Source organism: Callionymus lyra, chromosome 6 (assembly GCF_982586985.1).
Source record: "Callionymus lyra chromosome 6, fCalLyr1.hap1.1, whole genome shotgun sequence".
Classification (NCBI taxonomy): domain Eukaryota; kingdom Metazoa; phylum Chordata; class Actinopteri; order Syngnathiformes; family Callionymidae; genus Callionymus; species Callionymus lyra.
The window spans coordinates 17,964,353-17,986,453 of NC_141823.1; the positions used below are offsets into that span (position 1 = coordinate 17,964,353).

Sequence of the window (22,101 nt, forward strand, 5' to 3'; positions counted from 1 at the left end):
GTATTTATTTATTGTTTGATACAAATTATTTCCCAAAACACTCACTTGTTCAAAGTAAACAATTTAAAAATTCTACTTCAAAAAATGTTAAGATGCATACACATTATGATTTAATCTAACTATTGTATCTAAAAATATAAATAAAAAGAATAATTAAACACAAACACGACCGGATTTTAATTGTATTCATGCGGCTCCCATGATGTCAAAGTAAAATTTAAAAAATGATCATTTATAAATGTCTCTGATGGCTAACACTTATTTGTTTATTATTGGACTAATTTAAGTCATTTTATATTTGTGTTTTAGGACCTTTTTTTTACTTTTCTATGGGTATTTTTATATCCCTTTTCTAAGTACAGTGTTTTGAAAAGAAAATATTACACAATAATTTTCTGGTTGTTATTGTGGGAAAATATATAAGGATTTTTTTTAATAAAATGACAAAAAATTGTATTATATTCAAACAAACAACAGCATAAGCTTATTAATAACGCAATTTTTACTCTCGATTTTTCCATCATTTTAAAGTTCCTTTAATTCTTCATTTGTCTCTCTCCTTTTACCTCTTGGCTCAATGGCCCCTGCAGAGGTCACAGTAAATCATGTGGCCCCCGAGTAAATCGAATTGTCCCCCTGATGTTATCATAATAAAGATTTGCTGTTTGGTCGAAAGTGCGGATGCGGGAGTCGGTTTGTGTCGAATCTGTCGTTGAGTGAATCCGGACGCGACTGTCGAACCCCCGGCACCATGGCTGCAACAAAAGCCTCCAAAGAGCAGAAATATGATCGACAGCTCAGGTAACCGTTGGTCTCGGTGTCGCGACATGATACCGACGATATCGTCAAGTCGTTTTTTATGCTCTTTATAATATTAGCGACACGACAGTAGCGAGACTGCATAGCTGACGTTAGCTTCCTGCTGTTAGCTACATTGCTAACGATTGCGACTGAACGTAAACATTACCGGCGAATGCTTGTTTTTAATCTTTAAGTTCGCGACCACATAAACACATGAGAACAGTTCAATTAAAACTGTTGTTTTGTTTATCATAAACCTGAAATAAAGCGAGATTTTTGTCAAGTATTGAGATTTTTTATATGAATGAAACTATTTTGCGCTATATAAATAGTGATATTAATCCTTAGAGGACAATAAAACGAGATTTACATGGAAAAATGCATACAAGTTCAAGACCTGCTGAACATCAGCCCAGATATTTGTCAACTATTAGAGCTTTTATTTTATTTTATTTATATGAAATAAAACATATTGTGCGATGTTAATATAGACATAGAAGCACTGTATCTATCGAGCAATAAATCAATACTGCCACATTAAAAATACATGAGACTTTTACCACATGTAGTTCATGACCTGCTGAACAGTTAAATGGAGTCGGATATTTGTCCAGTACTGTAGTATTGCCAGAGTTTGATCTTGTTTCCCAATGAAAGGTATCAATAAAGTTGTATCTATCTATCTAATTTTTAATACCAGTGTCTTGTATGCTCTATATACTGTATGTCCATGTATAGATGTTTATTCATCTTGTAAAAAAAACACAACAGAAATACAGACAAAAACAGATCAGAAAATATAATGTATTGTTTTTCCTCCATTTCAAATACTTTAGCCGCCAACACATCAGTAGAAAAAGAATCTCTTTGCAAGAAAATTGCTCCTTACTAATTACAAATTATGAAAAAAAAAGTATATTGTTTGTATGATTCAAATGACAAACTTAAAAAAAGTAAGTAAAAGGAAATTCTTAAAATCCTTTCTGTATATATTTTTTTATTTTAGACGTTGGGTTTCTACCATAACACTTTTACAAAAGGTGCAAATATTTCTTAAGGTGCAACTGGATGGTGGTTCACTTAAACGCAGCTAATTTGAGTGTCTTTTAGGCTATGGGGCGACCACGGTCAGGAATCTTTGGAAAATGCTCATGTCTGTCTTATAAATGCCACAGCGACGGGAACGGAGATATTGAAGAACCTTGTCCTGCCAGGTAAAAAGTTGCTTTTACATCTGTTACGCAAATGATGTGCATCTGAGCTCAGCAAGTTTAATCTCCGCCCAGGTATCGGAGCGTTTACCATTGTCGATGGACACACTGTCAGAGGAGAAGATGTCGGAAACAAGTATGCTTTTTTTTTTTTTATTACCTGGAATGGTAATAGATGTTTTTAATTGTAATATTTTATTCTTGCAGTTTTTTCCTAAGTCAAGAAAGTATTGGGAAGGTAATTATCTTACATTTTTGTTTGAACACCTGCATAGTTTTTTTAATACTTGTTTATTTCAGAACAGGGCACAGGCAGCTACTGAGCTTCTTCAAGAACTGAACAGTGATGTGTCTGGGAATTTTGTTGAGGAGGTCAGTGGTTGTTTTTGTTTCCTAACCATTTTGCATCATGCAGTTACACCCAGACTGTTAGATGTAATTGAAGCTGTTGTGTGTGTGGATTTTAAACGCAAATATGTTTTTGAAAGGCTTCTTAATAATATGTATGTTTCTCTCTGCAGAGTCCAGACAAACTTCTGGACAGTGATCCAGAGTTTTTTCACAGGTTCTCCATAGTTATTGGCGTCCAGTTACCAGAAAGGTGAAATATATTTATTGTGTTTTTTTATCTTAATTTATATATACTTTGGTAGAATCTGTGTTTTAGTTTCATTTGTTTTCATGAGTCATGATCAGCCTAAGTTAGGGCTCCTCAATTATTTACATTTTAAAACGGTTTAATCATGATTTTGGCTGCTGCAATATTTACATTTCAAAGATCAGAACTGTGTAACTTTCTGGTTTCGGAAAATTGTAATTGTAATTGAAAAAATGACTATGCTTGTTTATATAATAATTTAAGTAATGCAATAACATCAAGAATAATGATTAGTATTTTCGGTGACAATATCAAACAATATATCTGTGAACATCATTTTGGCCAGAATCGCACATATCTTGACTGTGTCGTTATCTGGTGTTTATATTTTTGAAAAGAATACATTTGGATTCCTGGATCCTCACTGAGTTTTGAGGGACTCATTACATTTATTTTTTGATGCATCAACGTAATTAATGTCATGTTACATGAAGTTATTTGTTTCCTTGTATCTTGCAGCACCTGTTTAAGACTCGGCTCAGTTCTTTGGAGCGCCTCTGTCCCCTTTCTTGTTTGTAAAACATACGGCCTGACTGGCTTCATGAGGCTGGTGGTGCAGGAACATACAGGTAACTTTACAAACCTCGAAGTGTTAACATTTAGATAATTATAATTTTCAGTGTTCATGTTCATATAACAACGTATTCCATTGTCATTATTTCCGGTAAAGTCTGGTTTCTCTTCCAGTAATTGAGTCACACCCCGATAACGCATTGGAAGACTTGAGGTTGGATCAACCATTTTCAGAGTTGAGCAACCACATTAACTCCTACAATCTTGACGGCATGAATAAAAAGGTGAGCATATACTTTTATATGATAAATAATTATGTGCAATTCTACTAATGTTTCCGTCACCTTACGATGCAGGATCACAGTCACACTCCATGGGTCATTGTTTTTGCCAAATATCTTGACAAATGGCTCAATGAGGTAAAGTTAGTAACTCATCAATACATCACTAGAAAATGACTGATAAACATACTCTATGTCCCGCAGCTGAAGCAACAACCACCAAAGAACTACAAGGAGAAAGAAGCCTTCAGAACATTCATCCGGGAAGGTTTGTGCTGATGTTGAAGATGAAGCATTGGCATAATTATAATTATGGAATTAAAAGTTCTTGGCTTGATCGTTGCAGGGATCCTAAAGAATGAGAATGGCGTTCCAGAGGACGAAGAAAACTTTGAGGAAGCTATTAAGAATGTGAATACTGCTGTAAATCCAACCAAGGTGCCAGAGCTCGGACAGTAATGTTATTCTTTAATCAAAGCGTTGTTGGCAATGAGAGGAACCTTCTTTTGGCAGATCCCGGGCGCTGTTACCGACCTTTTCAATCAAGAGCAGTGCAGCAACATTACCGACGAGGTATTGGCGTCTTCGTAACTTATCCAATACTGATGGGAGTTGATGACTCTTTTCTTCTTGTCCTATCAAGACCCCATCGTTCTGGGTGATGCTGCGAGCCGTCAAAGAGTTTGTCCATAACGAAGGCAGCGGCAGTTTGCCTGTGCGAGGAACTATCCCAGATATGATCGCAGACTCGCAGAAGTTTGTCAGCCTGCAGAACATGTGAGTTTAGATGGATGGATGGATGGATGAATTAATAGATGGTTACGGTGTAAAGATAGATGGATGGATGGATGGATGGATGGATACAGTATGTGGATAGGTGGATGAATGCAGTATATGTCAAGATGGGTGGATGGATGGATGGACACATTAGATGGGTGGATGGATATAGTATATGGATGGATGGATGGATACAGTAGATGGATAGATGGACGGATGGATACAGTATATGGATGGATGGATACAGTATATGGATGGATGGATACAGTATATGGATAGATGGATGGATAGATGGATACAGTATATGGATGGATGGATACAGTATATGGATAGATGGATGGATAGATGGATACAGTATATGGATAGATACAGGAGAAGGATGGATGGACACAGTAGATGGATAGATAGATGGATGGATGGATACAGGAGATGGATAGATGGATGGATACAGTAGATGGATAGATGGATGGATGGAAAGATACAGTATATGGATGGATGGATACAGTAGATGGAATGATGAATGGATGGATACAGTAGATGGATAGATGGATGGATGGATAGATAGATACAGTATATGGATGGATGGATACAGTAGATGGATGGATAGATGATGGATGGATGGATGGATACAGTAGATGGATTGATGGATGGATGGATGGATACAGTATATGGATGGATGGATACAGTAGATGGATAAATGGATGGATGGATGGATACAGTAGATGGATAGATGGATGAATGGATACAGTAGATGGATAGATGGATGGATGGATGGATAGATACAGTATATGGATGGATAGATACAGTATATGGATGGATTGGATACAGTAGATGGATAGATGGATGGATACAGTAGATGGATAGATGGATGAATGGATACAGTAGATGGATAGATGGATGGATGGATGGATAGATACAGTATATGGATGGATAGATACAGTATATGGATGGATTGGATACAGTAGATGGATAGATGGATGGATACAGTAGATGGATAGATGGATGGATGGATACAGTAGATGGATAAATGGATACAGTAGATGGATGGATGGATGGATACAGTAGATGGATAAATGGATGGATACAGTAGATGGATGGATGGATGGATACAGTAGATGGATAAATGGATACAGTAGATGGATGGATGGATGGATACAGTAGATGGATAGATGGATGGATGGATGGATACAGTAGATGGATAAATGGATACAGTAGATGGATGGATGGATGGATACAGTAGATGGATAGATGGATGGATGGATGGATACAGTAGATGGATAAATGGATACAGTAGATGGATGGATGGATGGATACAGTAGATGGATGGATGGATACAGTAGATGGATAGATGGATGGATGGATGGATGGATACAGTGGATGGATGGATGGATACAGTAGATGGATAGATGGATGAATGGATACAGTAGATGGATAGATGGATGGATGGATGAATGGATACAGTAGATGGATGGATGGATACAGTATAGAAGATGTAGAACAGACGGAGCTGCTAGAGCATCTGCCACTCTCGTCGGTGCAGGAAGTAACATTTGTGATATACAGTATGTTGTAAGTCAACTTTTGATCAAAACAATTTATGAGGTTCATGGACGTGGTTAAATTTAAAGTGGAGGCTGATGCTCTGATAGAAAATGACTAAATAAAACCAAGATTTGAATGAATTACTACTATTTAAAATTGTAATTTAATATTCATGTGTATTTTTTGGTTTCACAGTTACCGAAGAAAAGCAATGGAGGATGCTACAGCTGTTTGTAAACATGTAGAGAGCTTTTTACAGTCTGTGGGGAAGGTAAATAAAACATGTTTACCATGTTATAATGTGATATTTATTTGTGTGTTTTAAATGCATAAAATTTAAACTCAAAGTGGTTCAAATCTTCCTAACTTCCCCTTTTCACTCCACCAGCCAATAGACAGCATCCCTGAGAAGGATGTCAAGCTGTTCTGTAAGTGTTTATTAGTTTTATATTCTCACACCAAATACTTTTGCTTATGATTGATTATTTCAAATCATTTTTGTTTTAAATGTAGGCAAGAATGCTGCGTTCCTGAGGGTCGTGCGCTGCAGGTCCCTGTCGGAGGAGTTCAGCGTAGACACGGTGAACAGAGACGAGATCAGTGAGTGTTTTCATCAAGTGTCTCAGTGTCACTGCCAACGCTCCAAAATGTGTGGACAGCCTCGTGCATGGACAACCCAGACAGCGAGATGGTTTTCTACCTGATGCTCCGAGCCGTCGACCGTTTCTACCAGCAGCACTCGCGCTACCCAGGTGAGGCTTTTTTCCCCCGACTTCCATCTTCAATCAAAGATCCTGTGGTTTCAGTTCTTGAAACAAATCAAATGAAAGATTGAATTGTTGTTGAAAGTCTTCACCTCTGGCAGGCGTTTATAACTACCAGGTGGAAGATGACATCAGCAAGCTGAAGGTGTGCGTCACCAACCTGCTGCAGGAGTTCAACCTCAACGTCAACATCAAGGACGACTACATCCACGAGTTGTAAGTGGTCGACGGTGAAGCTGGAGGAGATGAAAGCGTCTTCAACTCGCGTGTGTTTTTTACTCGCCTCAGCTGTCGATATGGAGCCGCCGAGCCGCACACGGTCGCCGCCTTCCTGGGAGGTAGAGTCACGAACGCGTCGCCCTGTCGTCCTGCTTCAAATAAAAATGTGTATTTTTTATTTATTTTTTATATAGGTTCAGCCGCACAAGAAGCCATCAAGGTCATCAGCCACCAGTTCGTGCCGTTCAACAACACCTTCATCTACAACGCAATGTCACAGACTTCGGCCACCTTCCAGTTGTGAACACGTTTGTCTTCATCACATGGACAGTGTTTGTTTGTTTTTTCTTCAAATGTAGGTTTAGATCAGGGTTTCAATATAATCACCAAACAACATGTCGGATTATTGAATATCAACACGAGCTGCTTTAAGTGTTTTTTTACCCAGGAATCCACAATTCAATGATCGATGAATATCGTTAAATATTCTTATTTGTTAAATGACATGTAAACTGTTAATAAACAGCTACAAATACAAATGCAAAATATTTTTATTGTTGTTGATAAATGAAAACTTTCCGAGGTTTTTTGGACGACAGCAACAACTTGCTGTATCAATTGTAACTCCCGTTTTCACCGTTAGAGGGCACTGTTGTATCACTATTAATTAACCAGCTAATTTTGGATTTTTCTCAAATATTAACTGGATTAACTATAAACTCTCGTCAGTAGCAACCGATCAATAATTGTCATTTAATGTCTAACTTGTATCGATGATTAGCTCATGAATTGTTGAAATGCCGGTCCAGGTGTGTCAGCGATGATCCTGTTGAGCTGGATCTCTTGTGATTTATTTTCCAGACTGAATGGAAATTTGCCGTCAGCATATCTGTTGATTCAAACTCCAGCAGTGCGTCTTATTCTCAGAGACACATGCACACAATACTCAAGAGAGTGATGCCAAGTCGAGACATAAAAAGAAAATGCAGTGTTGGGACTCAATAAATGGACAAAAAAAAGGAAGTTAAAACCATAAATATTAAGCTAAATAAAGATTAATTCACCAAATAATTAATTACACGCATCTTGTTGCTTTCATGTTGTTGTTTTTTAACATTTATATAATTATTAGTTGCTTAATCTTACTGGTTAACATTTTTATATTAACAATAAATGGCCATTCAAGCATAAAGTCCTGAATATTGTTTAATTAAATTGGATGTATTTAGTTGTTTGTTTTTTTTCAAATATTTTAATAATAGTAATAATAGTCCAGTGTTGTGTAAAAGATTACTGATTCTCATTCTGATTTAACATATTTGGTGGCAATGAGCTGGAGGAGACAGCAGGTGGCAGTGTTTTCTCGTATCCAAGAGCAAGAAGAACAGCGTCTTCTGGACCACAGAGAGTGACACATTTTTCGAATGATTTGCGGATCAACCTTCGTCATCATTTTTTACGGATTAGACTATAAAATTTAGATGTGTTAAACATTTGTGCATGATTTATTATATGTATTAAAAAAAAAAAACATAAATTTAATGAATACAGTGTCAGGAGAGAAGGGAAATGATTTGAGGATGAAAAGGTGGATCAGGTCTTTTTATGAGGTTTCTTCTTTCATTCAAGTTAAAATAGAAGCTCAGGAGCTGGACAAGACTGCCCTCGACGTCGAGCGGTGATCGTGGCTCACAGCAGCTGCATTTACGGCCGACATGCTCCGTCGGATTCGTAGATTATCGAGCCGCACACTCGACAGCCAGAGCTAGTAACTGCTTATCTGTGTAGCACAGGAGAACCTGGACAAAAGGACGGACGGTGTCTTCCCGAGGGCGGGGGGGTCATAAGTGCTAAAACCAAAAAAAAAAAAAAAAATCAATCAGTAAAAGTGAGGCCTGAAGTGTTTCACGGCCGGCTATAAAGCGGAGGGATGAGTCAGCTCTGGGAAATGAAGCAGAAACGTTGGGGGTAAACAGTCGCTCCACCTGAGCCTTGTTTCACGAGAGGTGTGAGGGCGACGAACGCTCGCGTCCAGCTGGCTCGCCAGTGATCGCCTCGTGAGGGCCGAATTAAAGTGGCCCCCGCCAGTGTTTGAGGGTCGACCGCAGGAGGTCGGAATACTTGACGTCTCTCAGGGGTCCGCAGAGGGGCCTCTTTTTTCTCTTCCAGGGAACAGATGGAGCCGTGACGCAGGAATGTATATATACACGCAACACTTTGTCGGTGTGACTTTACTAAACAATTATTGTTTCTTATTTAACTTGAGTTGTGTGCGACACACTCACAGTGTGTGTGTGTGTGTGGGGGTGTGTGTGTGTGTGTGTGTGTGTGTGTGTGTTGCTCGCTTCGGCAAAACGTTCTACGAGGGAGTAACCTCGGCTGCCAGATCTTAATGAATTTATGCTTTCCAGATGGATTCCTAATATCCATGCAGAACAAAGTGTAGTCAGATTTACAGTCGTGCAACAAACCAGATTGTGAGCCGCTTTCTTTCTCTTTCAAACCATCTTTGATTGTCTTCCCTTCCTTTTTCAGTAGGATGTAATGGCAGCAAGACATGCAGTCAAATTAAAACACACATTATCCCCCCCCACCCCTAAACTGACCGTAAACCTTCCTGTCTCCACATCGACTCTGAAATCCTCCAGTGATTAAGTCGTGTTGACCAAATACACATGTTCATTAACAACAGTTCAACGTTCGACACTAAGTTATAAGCGTTCTCTGGTATTTTAAGAGGCAGAATTCCTCATGGCTGCTTCACATTTTCAGACTCTCGTCGCACTCTAATAACATGACTCGACTCCACGGACGTGGATGATATAATGAACTTGTATTTTGAACTTATTAGTCAAACACTGCCATGAAATGTTCTTCACAATGTTGAAAAGAGGAGACATGTTTGACATGTACACCAGTTTGTTGAATTCAGTCAATGATCGAGATTATACCTGGACAAGGTGCTGCTCATGTGGCCCTTTAAGGTAAGGTAAAACTTTATTGATCCCTCAGGAGGTCTCCTTTGGGAAATTGTTTACTGGTGATGATCAGGCCCTGAAAGTCATTCAACTTTAAAATGTTTCATGTTTCTGTTGCAACAAACACCTGCAGCTTCATGAAGCTTCATGAAGCAGTGTCATATTTTTAGAGCCCAATCTCTACTCTCTGCTCTTTAATCTATTGATTCAATCTTCTCTTTTTTTAAAAATCTAACATCCTTTTTTAAATAAGAGCGCAATCTTTTGAGCCCTTAAAAATTAGAAAAGCTTCATGAAGCTTCATCAGCGCATCACTAACTAGTAACTTGAACCCTAGTGCTATCTCAGGGTCAAGGTGACCCGATACCACAAACAAGTTTGTTTTTCGGGCTTTCGGGTCATCTTGACCCTGAGATAACCCAAGGTTTAAATGAGTCCTTAAAATGTACGTATCTGATAGAATAAATGTCTAACTTAAAAACATTTCCTAATTTTTCTTTTTCAAATTTTATTTAAAATATTGTTTTTTTTAATCCAGCATTTAGCGTTTATGTTTTAATAAACGGAAAAAATAAAAATTTCTTCCTAATTGATTTATTTTGTCTTCAAATCACATCCTTAATTGTAATAAGGGAAAAATAAATAAATAAATAAGGTTTTACCTTACCTTACCTTACCTTAATTGTAATTTTCCAATTAATTTTCTAACTAATTTATTTTTATTTTATTTTCCCCACTATTACAATGAAATGTTTTATTGAGAATTTGCATTTTAGTGCAGAATTAATCAATTGCCCAACCATGATGTCATATATTTTTTCATAAACGTCACTTTCATCGAGGGAGCGATCTATGAACCTTGAAACAGGTATAGAGCATTTTGATTTGATATTTTTGACTCTTTTTACAAATATTCTTGTTGTTGTTAAACTTATAAATACTTATTAATTGCTGTTGATTAAATTATAATATTTTCATTGTTATTAGGATCATAATTAAAAAATAAAATGATGTTTATCCTGCTTTATTTCATACATTATTTAAACATTTTCTCATTGAATTTCTCTTAATATGTTCGACATTTTAGGTGGTTTTCAAGCGTCGCTGCTGATGTAATTATTGTGTAACAAAGGACCAGAAAAAAAAAATAGAAATGCTGCGTAATGGAAAGTGGGTTTTCTTGGGAAAAAAAAACAAAACTGTCTTCTTAACAAACGCTGCTACTCACATATTTGTAACCCCTCGAGCTGGCCTCACAACCAAAAAGTGGGTCAATAGAAGACCCCCCCCCTCCCACCCTTGCCCCCCCCACACCCCCCTTTTTCTCTGTATTTTTGATGGACTTTCTTCTCTGACATGTTTTTTTGTCCTGGTAAGGTGTGACACCAGGTTCACTGTCCGCACACATCGAACAAATGCTTCATCTGGATTCATGTTCTGTTGCCCCCGCGGGCCTTTAATGAGTCTGGATGTCTGCAGGTCCAGATGGGGTCAGAGACATGGTCTCCCCTGTGAGACAGTGGTGTCATATTACACACAATAGACACAACGGCGAGCACACACTGTAGCCCGGCACGCACACACACACACAGTTACATATTTCCTAGCGTGCTGGTTAAAGATGAACAATAGAATAATGATTCCGGTGAACTCTTTCTTCACCTCGACCCCGGAAATATCTTTCCTTTTTTTTCTTTTTTTTTAAAAGCATGTTTGCTGAGTTTTTCTGGCGTATAATTGACTTCGACGTGCAGCGGGCCACATTCTCCAGGTGCCATTCTTATCTCGGTCGTCCAACTCTGGTATTCTCCGGGTCCTTAGATCAGTCGGAAAAAAAACAGGCAGCTGGAATTCCATGCTTGTCCCGATGTTTGCCCCGAATTCAGACGTACGTCTGAAGCCTGATAGAAGAAGCAGAATCAATGCCATGATAGGGTTGGGATTCGTTGACCAGAAATTCCGGTGCTAATTTCCTTTTAATCATTTGGAACTCACCGCACTGGACACTCTGGCATGTGTTGCTTTCGGTCTCAACTTTTTTTTTTTGTGTTGCGAGTTATTAATGAACACCACCTGTCAGGGGGAAGCCGTCGAAGTATGTCTGCGTTTTTCAAACTCCAGATGACGCTCGTGGTCCCTCATGGACGTGGTTATAGTTTGACAGTGTGAGTTTTGTTTGTGCTTCTCATAAAGCCAGTGCTCTCCACGATCCAAGCTTGAGTGTGTGTGTGTGTGTGTGTGAGAGAGAGAGACAGACCTGCTCCACAGGGGAGTGTTTATGAAGAGGAGATGTTCAGGGTGAATTCCTCTGATAAGTGGCATGGCCTCTTTCTGCTCTTGGATGAGAAGGAGTGCATCACGTTTGTCGGCAGTATGTGGGAAACCTCAGGCTCGCTCGTGTACACGAATGTGAGCCGCAGACGTATGATCGTGTGTCATCTTCAATTACATCAAGAGTTGAACGAGAATAATTGCATTTCCAGAAGTAAATTCAGTGTGAATGCTGAGTCTGTTAGTGAGACGCTGGAACGTCTTTTATTAGGATTCAAAAGTAAAAATGAGTAAAAGGTTGAAATAAACTATAAGAAGATAGTAGTAGTAAAAGGATAAGTAGAAGTAGTAGTATTAGTAGTAGAAGTAGTAGATGTTTTAGAAGTTTTTGAAGTAGAAGAAGTAGTAGAAATATTAGAAGTAATAGTAGAGGTAGTAGTAGTAGAAGTAGTAGTTGAAGTAGAAGTGAAAGTAGTAGTAGTAGTAGTAGTACTAGTAGAAGAAGACAAAAACCAAGTAGAAGAAGGTGTCGTTGTTGTAATAGTAGTAGTAGTAAAATAAGAAGTAGATTAATTAGTAGAAGTAGAATAAGTGTTAGTACTAGAAGTAGTAGAAGTAGAAGAAGTAACGGTAGTAGTTGTAGTAGTAGTGGTCTTTCTGTCATTCATGTCAGAATCAATGCCATTTTGATAGAATCTATTCCAATTAAATGTTTTACTTTATACTTTATACATCCCACAACCTTAAACCCAGCTACTACTACTACTACTACTACTACTACTACTACTACTACTACTACTACTACTACTTCTACAACTACTACTACTACTACAACTACTACAACTACACCTGAATCTACATCTACATCTAGATCTACATCTACATCTACATCTACATCTACATCTACATCTACATCTACAACTACATCTACATCTACATCTACATCTACATCTCCTACATCTACATCTACATCTACATCTACATCTACATCTACATCTACATCTACATCTCCTACATCTACATCTACATCTACATCTACATCTACATCTACATCTACATCTACATCTACATCTACATCTACATCTACATCTCCTACATCTACATCTACATCTACAGCTACGTCTACGTCTACGTCTACGTCTACGTCTACGTCTACGTCTACGTCTACATCTACATCTACGTCTACGTCTACGTCTACATCTAAATCTACATCTACATCTACATCTACATCTACATCTACATCTCCTACATCTACATCTACATCTACATCTACATCTACATCTAAATCTACTTTTACACTTATACTACTTCTATCTTCATCTATCTCTTCTACTTCTACTTCAACTACTACTTCTACTACTTCTACAACTTCTACTACTATCTACCTCTTCTTCTCAACTTTTTTCTCATTTTTACTTTGAATCCTAGAAAAGCGTTCTACAAAAATTACCTACTTACTTACTTAATAAAATACTTTCAAGAGTTTCAGTAACACACTCAGCATTCACACTGAATTTTCTTCTGGAAATGCAATTATTCTAGTTTAACTTGAACATGAGTTCAGTAACTGAGTAAATGAGCAACTCGATGTAATTGAAGGTGACACACGATCATACGTTTCCCTCTTCGTCTGCAGCTCACATTTCTGTTCTAATGAATTTTAAACCGATGTCGCCACCTGCTGACCTCTAAACAACATGACACTGTTTCATGAAGCTTCATCAGCAAATATGTTTATTAAAAAAATATATTCTGAAGAATATCCCACCCGAGGCTTGTTTGTGTGTATCATGATGTCACAGTTTCAATCTTTTTTTTCAATTATTATGTCAGTAAACCATAGCGTGTTGTTTAATAAATCACATTTTTTACACATATTCTACTCTCTCTGTCAAATCTGGTTCAAAATGAAGTGAAGGATGTGAAAGTGTCACTCACGATCGTTGCACAATTCAAGACACTTCTGTTTCGTGTGTAAAGTTCATGGGGGGGGGGGAGGGGGGCGTGTCTGTCTAGATGTGCAAAAATACATTTTGGGCAAAAGGACATCGAGTCTTATGTGGAGGTACTACAAGGAGGTATGAGTGTATCTTGTAATTGTGTTTTAGCATAATTGCTGTGGCTCACTGGAGCTCACAACATTCCTCACATTCTTGCTCATAGTTATGATGCTTTACACATCAACCATCCTGGCGATATTATAATAAATCAAAATGTACTTTATGCAACTTAAATCTAAAAACATTCTGATAACAAATACTTTTTCTAGCTGTATTTGTTAGCTTTTTTTCTGTTCATAGGCCTGTATAGAGTGTGTTTCTCGTGCGTGTCAGCGGCCCGGCGTACACATGCGTTAAACCACAGAGACCCATAAACCAGCTGCGGCAGAACAAGCCGAGAAAAAAAGGACGGTAACCCCAACAATGTGTGGAGCGTAATCGTCTCATTAGACAGCGGGGGCTGCTCGGTTGAATCAGCTTCTGGTGGCGAAGAGCAACTGCTACGTCAGGGGAATCAAACCAGCGATCCAAGCAGGGCGCAGGCAAGACGTGTGAGGCGTTCGAATGCTGTCAGCAGAAGATGCAACCTGGAGGTTTCAAGCTGGGAAGATCGACTCAAATGAGAATAATTCAGGTTTTGTTTGTTTCAAATTTGACTGTAAAACAGGTTTGATCTGATTTTTATGTAAAATGTTTGTCTAGGGCTGCTAGAGAATCTGGAGATGGATATGTATCACGAAGCGGAGGCAATGATACGATATATTGTGATACTGTAGGAACAAGAAAAGTACTATTTATTTAGTAATATTTTCCGAATTTACAGACCACATGACGAAGTGGTAACTGCCTTAATTTGCTTTTAAACCAAAATATGACCCAACATCGGCCTTAAGAGGTACGTGAGAAGACTGTATCCTCTCGTCCTCAGTCATCGATTTCAGATTTCATTGGTTCTAAAGCTGCGAAGGGCGTAATGACTTCTGCCAACTAGTGGCTGGAAGTTTAATTGCAACACCATAATGAACAAACATACATGTTAATTGTAAAAAGTGTAAAAATCGATTTGGTCGAAACAATATCATGAGGTAAAAACGTATTATTACAACCCTGTGAACTTTCTACTGTCACACACCGAATTCCCCCACTATGGGATCTATAAAGTAATATGTTATCTTATTTTATCTTACTACACTAGCGTGTCCGTTGCTCACCTCTTCTTCTAGTTTCTTTGAAGAAAGACTCACGCGACTGTTACATGTCGAGCGTTAAAGCCGAAAACAGCAGCTCTTTGTTTGTGGACTTTGTTATAATTAGCTCATATTAAGGGTTAAGCTGTTTGAGGTGGACTTGTGGACTTCAACCATTGCATGTATGAACGAACCATCGCCGTTCAGATTCCATGAGCAACATGCAACTGTTCTGGGGTCAGACCAGAGTCAGCTGCCTGTAGTCGGCTCTGCAGACCTTATGAAGGGTATCTCATTGTTGTTTTTCTAGGAAAGATATTTATTGCTATTCTTCCTGGGAGGTTAGTACTTTCAAGCCAGACACAGACACACACACACACACAGGTACACACACACACACACACACACACACACACGACACACTCAAACACTGCAGTCTTCTCACTTTCTCCCCCTGCAGCATCAGCTGAGTTTGCTCTTTGGCTAAGTAGTGCCAGGGAGGCTGTTTCTTCCAGGGCTCTAAAATGTCAGGAGATGTTAGGAGTGATGCAGGTCACTGACCTTGTTTCTCCGACACGTTGCGCATCACAAATGTACGGCGGATTTGGATATAGGTCACATGACTTTACCACTGATGAGTCACCTGTGTCAAATGTCAGGTGGTGCAGTTTGTTGATGGAAAACTGTTTAGAAAATATCCATTATATGTTGTAAACATTTGTCTTTTTATAATTACATAAGCATTTATAATGTAAGTAAGTAAGTCATTTTTATTTGTATAGCGCTTTTCCAGACCAGGGTCACAAAGCGCTTAAACAATCAACAACAATATTCAATAAAGTATATACTTTAAAGGATCAAGATAAAACTGATAACACAACAGGAGTTCCAGAAAATCAAGGAAAAGCCTGAACAAATAAAAACGTCTTAAGATGTAATACTTGTAATTTATGTAGTATCTCATGTTTGGGGAATTATTCTGTAAAATGCGGTCCACAAAGAAGCTATTTTATTCTTTTATTTTTGTCACATAAGAACTATTTGGTGCAAAACACAGGAGGAAATGAAATCAGGTCTCATGACATTTAATAAACTTGGGAATTTAGAATTTGGGCAGAACAACATGTCACCGCGGTAATATTTACCACCATGCTGCTGATTTTTATTTTAATTTTTTATGAGAATTGACGTTTTTTGTCACAGATAATGATCCCGTGGTGCGTCATGTTGAAGCTCATCCATATTGACGGCTGATCTATTTAAATGTGATTTGACTGACAAACTAACCACCGGGAGATGTCACGGCTGCAGGACACACACGAGCAGCATCTAAATCAAGAAGTTTTTTAAAAGAATCAACAGGTCGTCAGGACTTCAGTTTTTCAGATTCATTTCTCTTGGCAGGAGAACGACTCGTAATGAGTTACACTCCAATACAGCCAAGTTTACAGCAGAAGTGGCAAACTCAATTAAAAAGACAGAAAACTACGATCCAAGCTGCCAAACAGGATTAACTTCTTGGGGTTTTTTTCGTCTGTATTTTTTGGAGCTGGTCGAGTTCATTTCAGATTACAAATGTAATTTCAACCTTTGGCTGATTCAACGGTAACAAGATGATCAAACTGAAGCTGAAGACTGAAGTCAATATATGTTGAGACAGGATGAGAAGTTAAAAAAAAACATCTATAACATCCTCTTCATGCTCTTCGTCTCACAGCTAAATGTGCAGAAAACGACTATTATATTTATATTTATATTTATATATATATAGTTTTTATTTGCTTACACTTGTATGTATAGAAACAGACTTCATTTATATCCACGTTTCAAGCTGGAAGCGAACCCGCATCCCTGAGGCTTTGAGGTGGTCTCACTATCCACTACCAATTAATTTAAAGTAAAGTCAATTTCACAGTACAAAATCACAAAAAATCTATTTTTAAACTGAAATATAATTGTCAAAAACAAAAGAGAGAAGAGAAGCTCTCTCCGGTCCTTCCACAATTTTTGAGCCATACAGGCTGTGTCGAATACATATATCAAGGCCTACAACACCCAAATTCGATACCTCTATCTTCAATATATATGACATCATGATCTGTAATATTTTGCTGTTAAAAAACAATAAATTCAGGATAAACCTTTAAAAAAAATGCTGTATTCCTGCCTCAAACTTCGGTCTTTACACCCTTTAAATATTTACTCTCAATGTATTTTTACACATTTCTTTTTTTAACAATCTTTATACCCTTTAAATATTTACTCTCAATGTATTTTTATAAATTTATTTTTTTACACAATCATTAAAAGCCATGTGCAGGCCATGTAATTTTACTATGTTGAATTTTGCCATTTTTAGTGACTGCATATATAGGCAAATGTTCCTAAATAATTCCTAGACAGCACTTTGTTTTAAATGTCAGCTAAAAAGATCAGATGAGAAAAGGTTTGTTTTCATCCGAACAAGAAGCAGAAGAAGTGGTGAAGTAAAGGATGAGAGTGAAGGCTTAAGTGTATTTCTGGGACCAGCCTGAAGTGTTAAAGTGCACGTTGAGTTTCTAGTCCGTCTCTTGTCTGTCGCTGGGTATAAAAAAAACAACCAACAAGACAAGGAAAGTGACTTTTATTTTAGCTCAATATTGCTGCTTTTTTTTTTTTTTTAACATAGAGTGAAACTCAAACATACCAAGGCTCAGAATCCGGACATTCCTGCGGATACAAAAGTGAAAAAGCCAAACCCTCAAATATTTCGTGGCACATTTTTGTCCGATACTCATCATCATCAGAATTGGAACGATTATTGAGCTCTGCCGTGACCAAATGATTGCAAGAATAAAAACAAATCAAGTGAAAATCCTTCTCAAGAGCTCAGACCTCGTAATGAGGCTGTGGTAGTGGTGGACATATGGCAGAGCCTGAGGGGGGCATGGGTTTGGGCATGTGGGCACCCCGTTATCTTTGTGTGTTTGCAAGTGGAGACGAATCTGTGACGGGGGTCTAATGAGGCGTGCGAGGGGTCAACCACAAGACGGATTTGTCCAGGGATTCTCTCTGCATCTGGAGGAGGAGCCAGTTTCAAAAAAAAAAAAAAAAGAAAAGCTTGTTGCTTCACTACAACAGGAACCCCCGCCTCCCCCCTTTTTTTTTTCAATGCAGCTCTTTTGTCCAAAGCACTCACTTCAGTTTCCCTTTTCAAGGGCACACGTGCGCTCAACTGACACCCACAATGATTTACGTCCGAAAACACAAGTATGTAATGATTCATTTTAGGTAGATCATATTGTGTTAGTCAGTGTTTGTGAGCCATTATTATCAGTATTATCTTCTGTAGGATTCATTGTTAGGGTTCGTTCTCTTTGTCCTCCTCCCTCCTGTTGACATCCCTGACTCTGACAGGCTGGTATGATCTGACACACCACTTTAGTGTGCGTACCCGCTGAAACCCAGATTGATTTGACACGGAACCGCGAGCACAAAGAACCTTCTACAGCTGATGCAAAAAAACATTAGCACACGCATGGTTGGATTCTGAGCCACACCCGCTTCAACTTAATGTCACCTATTAATTGTCGGATCCCGCAGAGAGAAGTCGGAGAATCAGTAGAAAGTGATTTTTTTTTTTTTTTTTTTCAGTTCAGTGGCAGCAGCTGGAGGGTACGTGACAGATGCTTCCAGCTGCTATTTTCAGTCAAAAGAAAAGTACTTGACAGATCCGTGTTAGAAAAACCTGATCGACCTGGAAGCGACTCTCTCAGCGGGGTGGTGTATTTTGTGATGTCAGGGTTTTTTTTTTCAAGTACTCACAAATCATACATTGCTTTATTTAATCATGCCAGGATATTGGTTAAACGTCAAAAGGTTTTAATCTCAAGGTTTATTCTTTTATGATTAATCTCATGATGGATATGGATCAGTCGAGCAGCCACGAGCAGATTCAAGTGTCAAGATCAATTTAGGTCTCATAGCCACTGACTCTCAATCGACTTGGAAAGACGGATGGTTCTGCAGCCTGGCTCTCAATGAATCAACTTAAAACTACTTTACTATTGCAAGTCCAGGCCATATTGTCACACTTTTTTACAGCTAAATACAATATATTTTTGGGACAGTACATTTGGCAATTCTTTTTTTAAATAACCTATTTTTTTTTTTTAAGAATGTATAGAAAAGATCCATATATTATTTTGTTCTATTTGCAAGTCGAGTTATTCACTTCCAAAGAGAAGTTATTTTGTGTCTTGGAATATGAATCATTAAACGTCTATAAATAATTCTTCAAGTGTCTGAAGCAACACACAATTATTCATGTTTTTGTTTTTCTGCTTTTAAAAGTCTGAACGAGCTGCGGGCGACAGGATTTCGTTTCGCAATTGTTTCCTGAGGATACGGAAAATTGCCTTTTTAAGGAATTGTGTTTTCCAAAGTTTCTCTTTACAGACTACTTAGGGCTTCGCAAGAGTTTTTCATAAACTTTCTTGAGGCTCTTTTCGGATGTTGGTGATGGTCCAGCAGATCCTCCAGCCCAGTATAAACAACCTTAGTCTTTCATTTTTTGGTACAAGATCCAAGTTTTTCCAGATTTTCTTCATTGCAAGACGCAAAATGACTTCTCTTTGGTAATCAACTTTAAAACAAAACAACAATAGATCAGTGATATAAAAGTTTGATCTATTTCTGAAAATCAAGTGAAAATTTTATTTTTTTCCAACAAGAATTACCAAAATTGTTGACCCGCGAAATTAGGTCAATTATTTCTTGGGACACCCAGTATTTTATGTTTTTTTCATCTTGTTTTGGGTCTTTTGTTTTAACTTGAACTTGTATACTTGTACCAGGAAATCAGATGTTTTATCGGAACCACGTCTAATCACAACAAGATAAGCCTTTGTAGAAGTACGATGAAGCTACAACTGGTCTGGTCTGAAAAATTAGAAGATAAAAATAAATCAATTACAGAAGATTTTATGGGAAACTGTTTCATCATTTATTTTTTTATTCAATTCAGGCTTTCTTGCCAACAAAACACCGGAAAGTCACACATCAATCATTTGTAGATGAGAACATCTTCTTTTACATACGACAATGGTTTTAACCTATCCTATTAGATTTTTTTTAACATTCTGTCAAAGGGTGGTAGACAGAGTAGATATCATCATATTTTAAACAAGAGAATTTATCTCAAAATTATCCAATTATTTCTTAGTAAATGCCTTTTCTTTTTTTTTTTAAAGTATTTAGCGTCAAGTCATGAATTCGAATGAAGTGACACATAAGCCCCTCAGCAGTACTTTGTACTCGGATTTATGATCAGCAACAAATTAGACTTTTTTATGGTAAAATTTGTTTTCACACGGTCCCTCCGGGACTGGATTTTGCAGATTTTATCTTATTTTTTTATTTCATGTCAATCTTTGGGCAATGTTTTCAAACATTTTTATAGAAATTTTGTATATTTACAGATGGGAATTTTGGGGCATTTTTGGCAAATTTTTAGTTTTAAAAATTGTGTTTTTCCTTGATTTTTAAGAATAAAAACGTTTTTTTATATACCAATAATATCCCTTTGTCTTCACATGCTCTGCCGGGATCCTAGCTTAGATTTATTTACTAAAAACAATTTTTTAAAAAACAAGTTTTTATTAAAAATATATCGTTTTTTTCTTAGATATTTGAGAATTCACAAAATCCCTTTTATACACCAATAACATTCCTGTGTTAACATGTGGTCTGCCGGACCTGAACTAAAGTTCACTTTTAGAAACGTTAATTTTGCGGCAATTTTTTTCTCCTACACAAGCGAGCGATGACAGAGAGTCTCCTCTGAAGAACCCACACATCTCTTCAGTCTGTTTATCGTCCCTCCCTCCGCCTCCCACTGGCGTGTACATTATACAATAAGATACTTTGACGTGGTCTGCATAGCTTCCTCTCCGTCCTGCTGTCAGTCTCTGCCAAACCCCCGCTGTCTTCAGAGTGCCAGAGGTCATTTCATTTCACGTATAAATAATTCACCAGGGGCCTTCCTGCCAGTGCTCGACGACTGTTTTAAACAAGCAGCACCTCTGATTTAGTTCTGTCACTGGAGGGACGCTGAAGGTCATTTGGACATTTCCCAGCAGCCATGATGGATCGCGGTCTCGACAATGTCACGAGGAATAAAACAAACATTGTTTTGGCCATATTTCGGAGAGCGATTCTCCTTTTCTATGATTCCAAAAATGATTCCAAATGGAGAAGATGTGAACAGGTTTCTATCCACAGCAATGGTGAACATAGTGGTGCACACATTACACAAGCAGAGTGGAAGCCCAACTGAGGAATGAACTTTTCACTGCATGTTTCCTCGGAACCTGCAGAGCCTGGAGGCTCGATCAAGGTGACTGCACAGGGAATGATTTTCCATCTATAATCTAAAACACACACACAAGACTCAACAGTCTCTTACCAGGAGGACACTGTCTCAACAAAGTATGTTTTAGATTTTTCATATCATTTACTTAAGTAAGATCTGTCACGGTGGGTCAGCTAGAGGTTAAAATTTACATTTTACTTAATGAGAACACATGTGTTTATTTCCATGTTATGATTTAAATGAATACAAATAATTTATGCAAGTTCTCTTGTATTGGTTATAACTGTGTGAAAATTGTTTTGGTTCAAAAAACGTAAGCCTGTGAATATTCAATGCGTCAATACACTTGATTAAGTCCAGTATACTCCAAAAATAAACCTGTAAACTAGTGGAAATGAGTGAAAAACAAGCTTTTTTATCTGACGCCTTGTGTCCATGAATATATTGTTTACATTAAACCAGTGTGCAGTGCAAAAAATCCCTGTTGTACATTTTTGCAGGTTTTATCATTTTTAATTTAGTTTTTTAAGTTAATTATTCTTTAATG

At 37.8% G+C, this 22,101-nt stretch overlaps 1 protein-coding gene and 1 long non-coding RNA gene across 2 annotated transcripts in view; both read left to right on the forward strand.

Moving 5' to 3' along the window:
- Nucleotides 1-22,101, forward strand: part of LOC148076600 (uncharacterized) — a 201,489-nt gene that overhangs the window by 166,647 nt on the left and 12,741 nt on the right. The gene's annotated exons all lie outside the window — the stretch shown is intronic.
- Nucleotides 723-7,312, forward strand: nae1 (nedd8 activating enzyme E1 subunit 1). Its single transcript, XM_087794015.1, has 20 exons — nucleotides 723-801; nucleotides 1,912-2,015; nucleotides 2,088-2,148; nucleotides 2,220-2,250; nucleotides 2,313-2,384; nucleotides 2,534-2,613; nucleotides 3,130-3,239; nucleotides 3,358-3,467; nucleotides 3,540-3,602; nucleotides 3,669-3,732; nucleotides 3,811-3,902; nucleotides 3,978-4,037; nucleotides 4,108-4,241; nucleotides 5,979-6,054; nucleotides 6,172-6,211; nucleotides 6,297-6,383; nucleotides 6,443-6,535; nucleotides 6,649-6,763; nucleotides 6,836-6,885; nucleotides 6,961-7,312. The coding sequence occupies exons 1-20, from the start codon at nucleotides 752-754 to the stop codon at nucleotides 7,068-7,070; spliced, it is 1,602 nt and encodes a 533-aa protein (XP_087650141.1). The 5' UTR covers nucleotides 723-751; the 3' UTR covers nucleotides 7,071-7,312.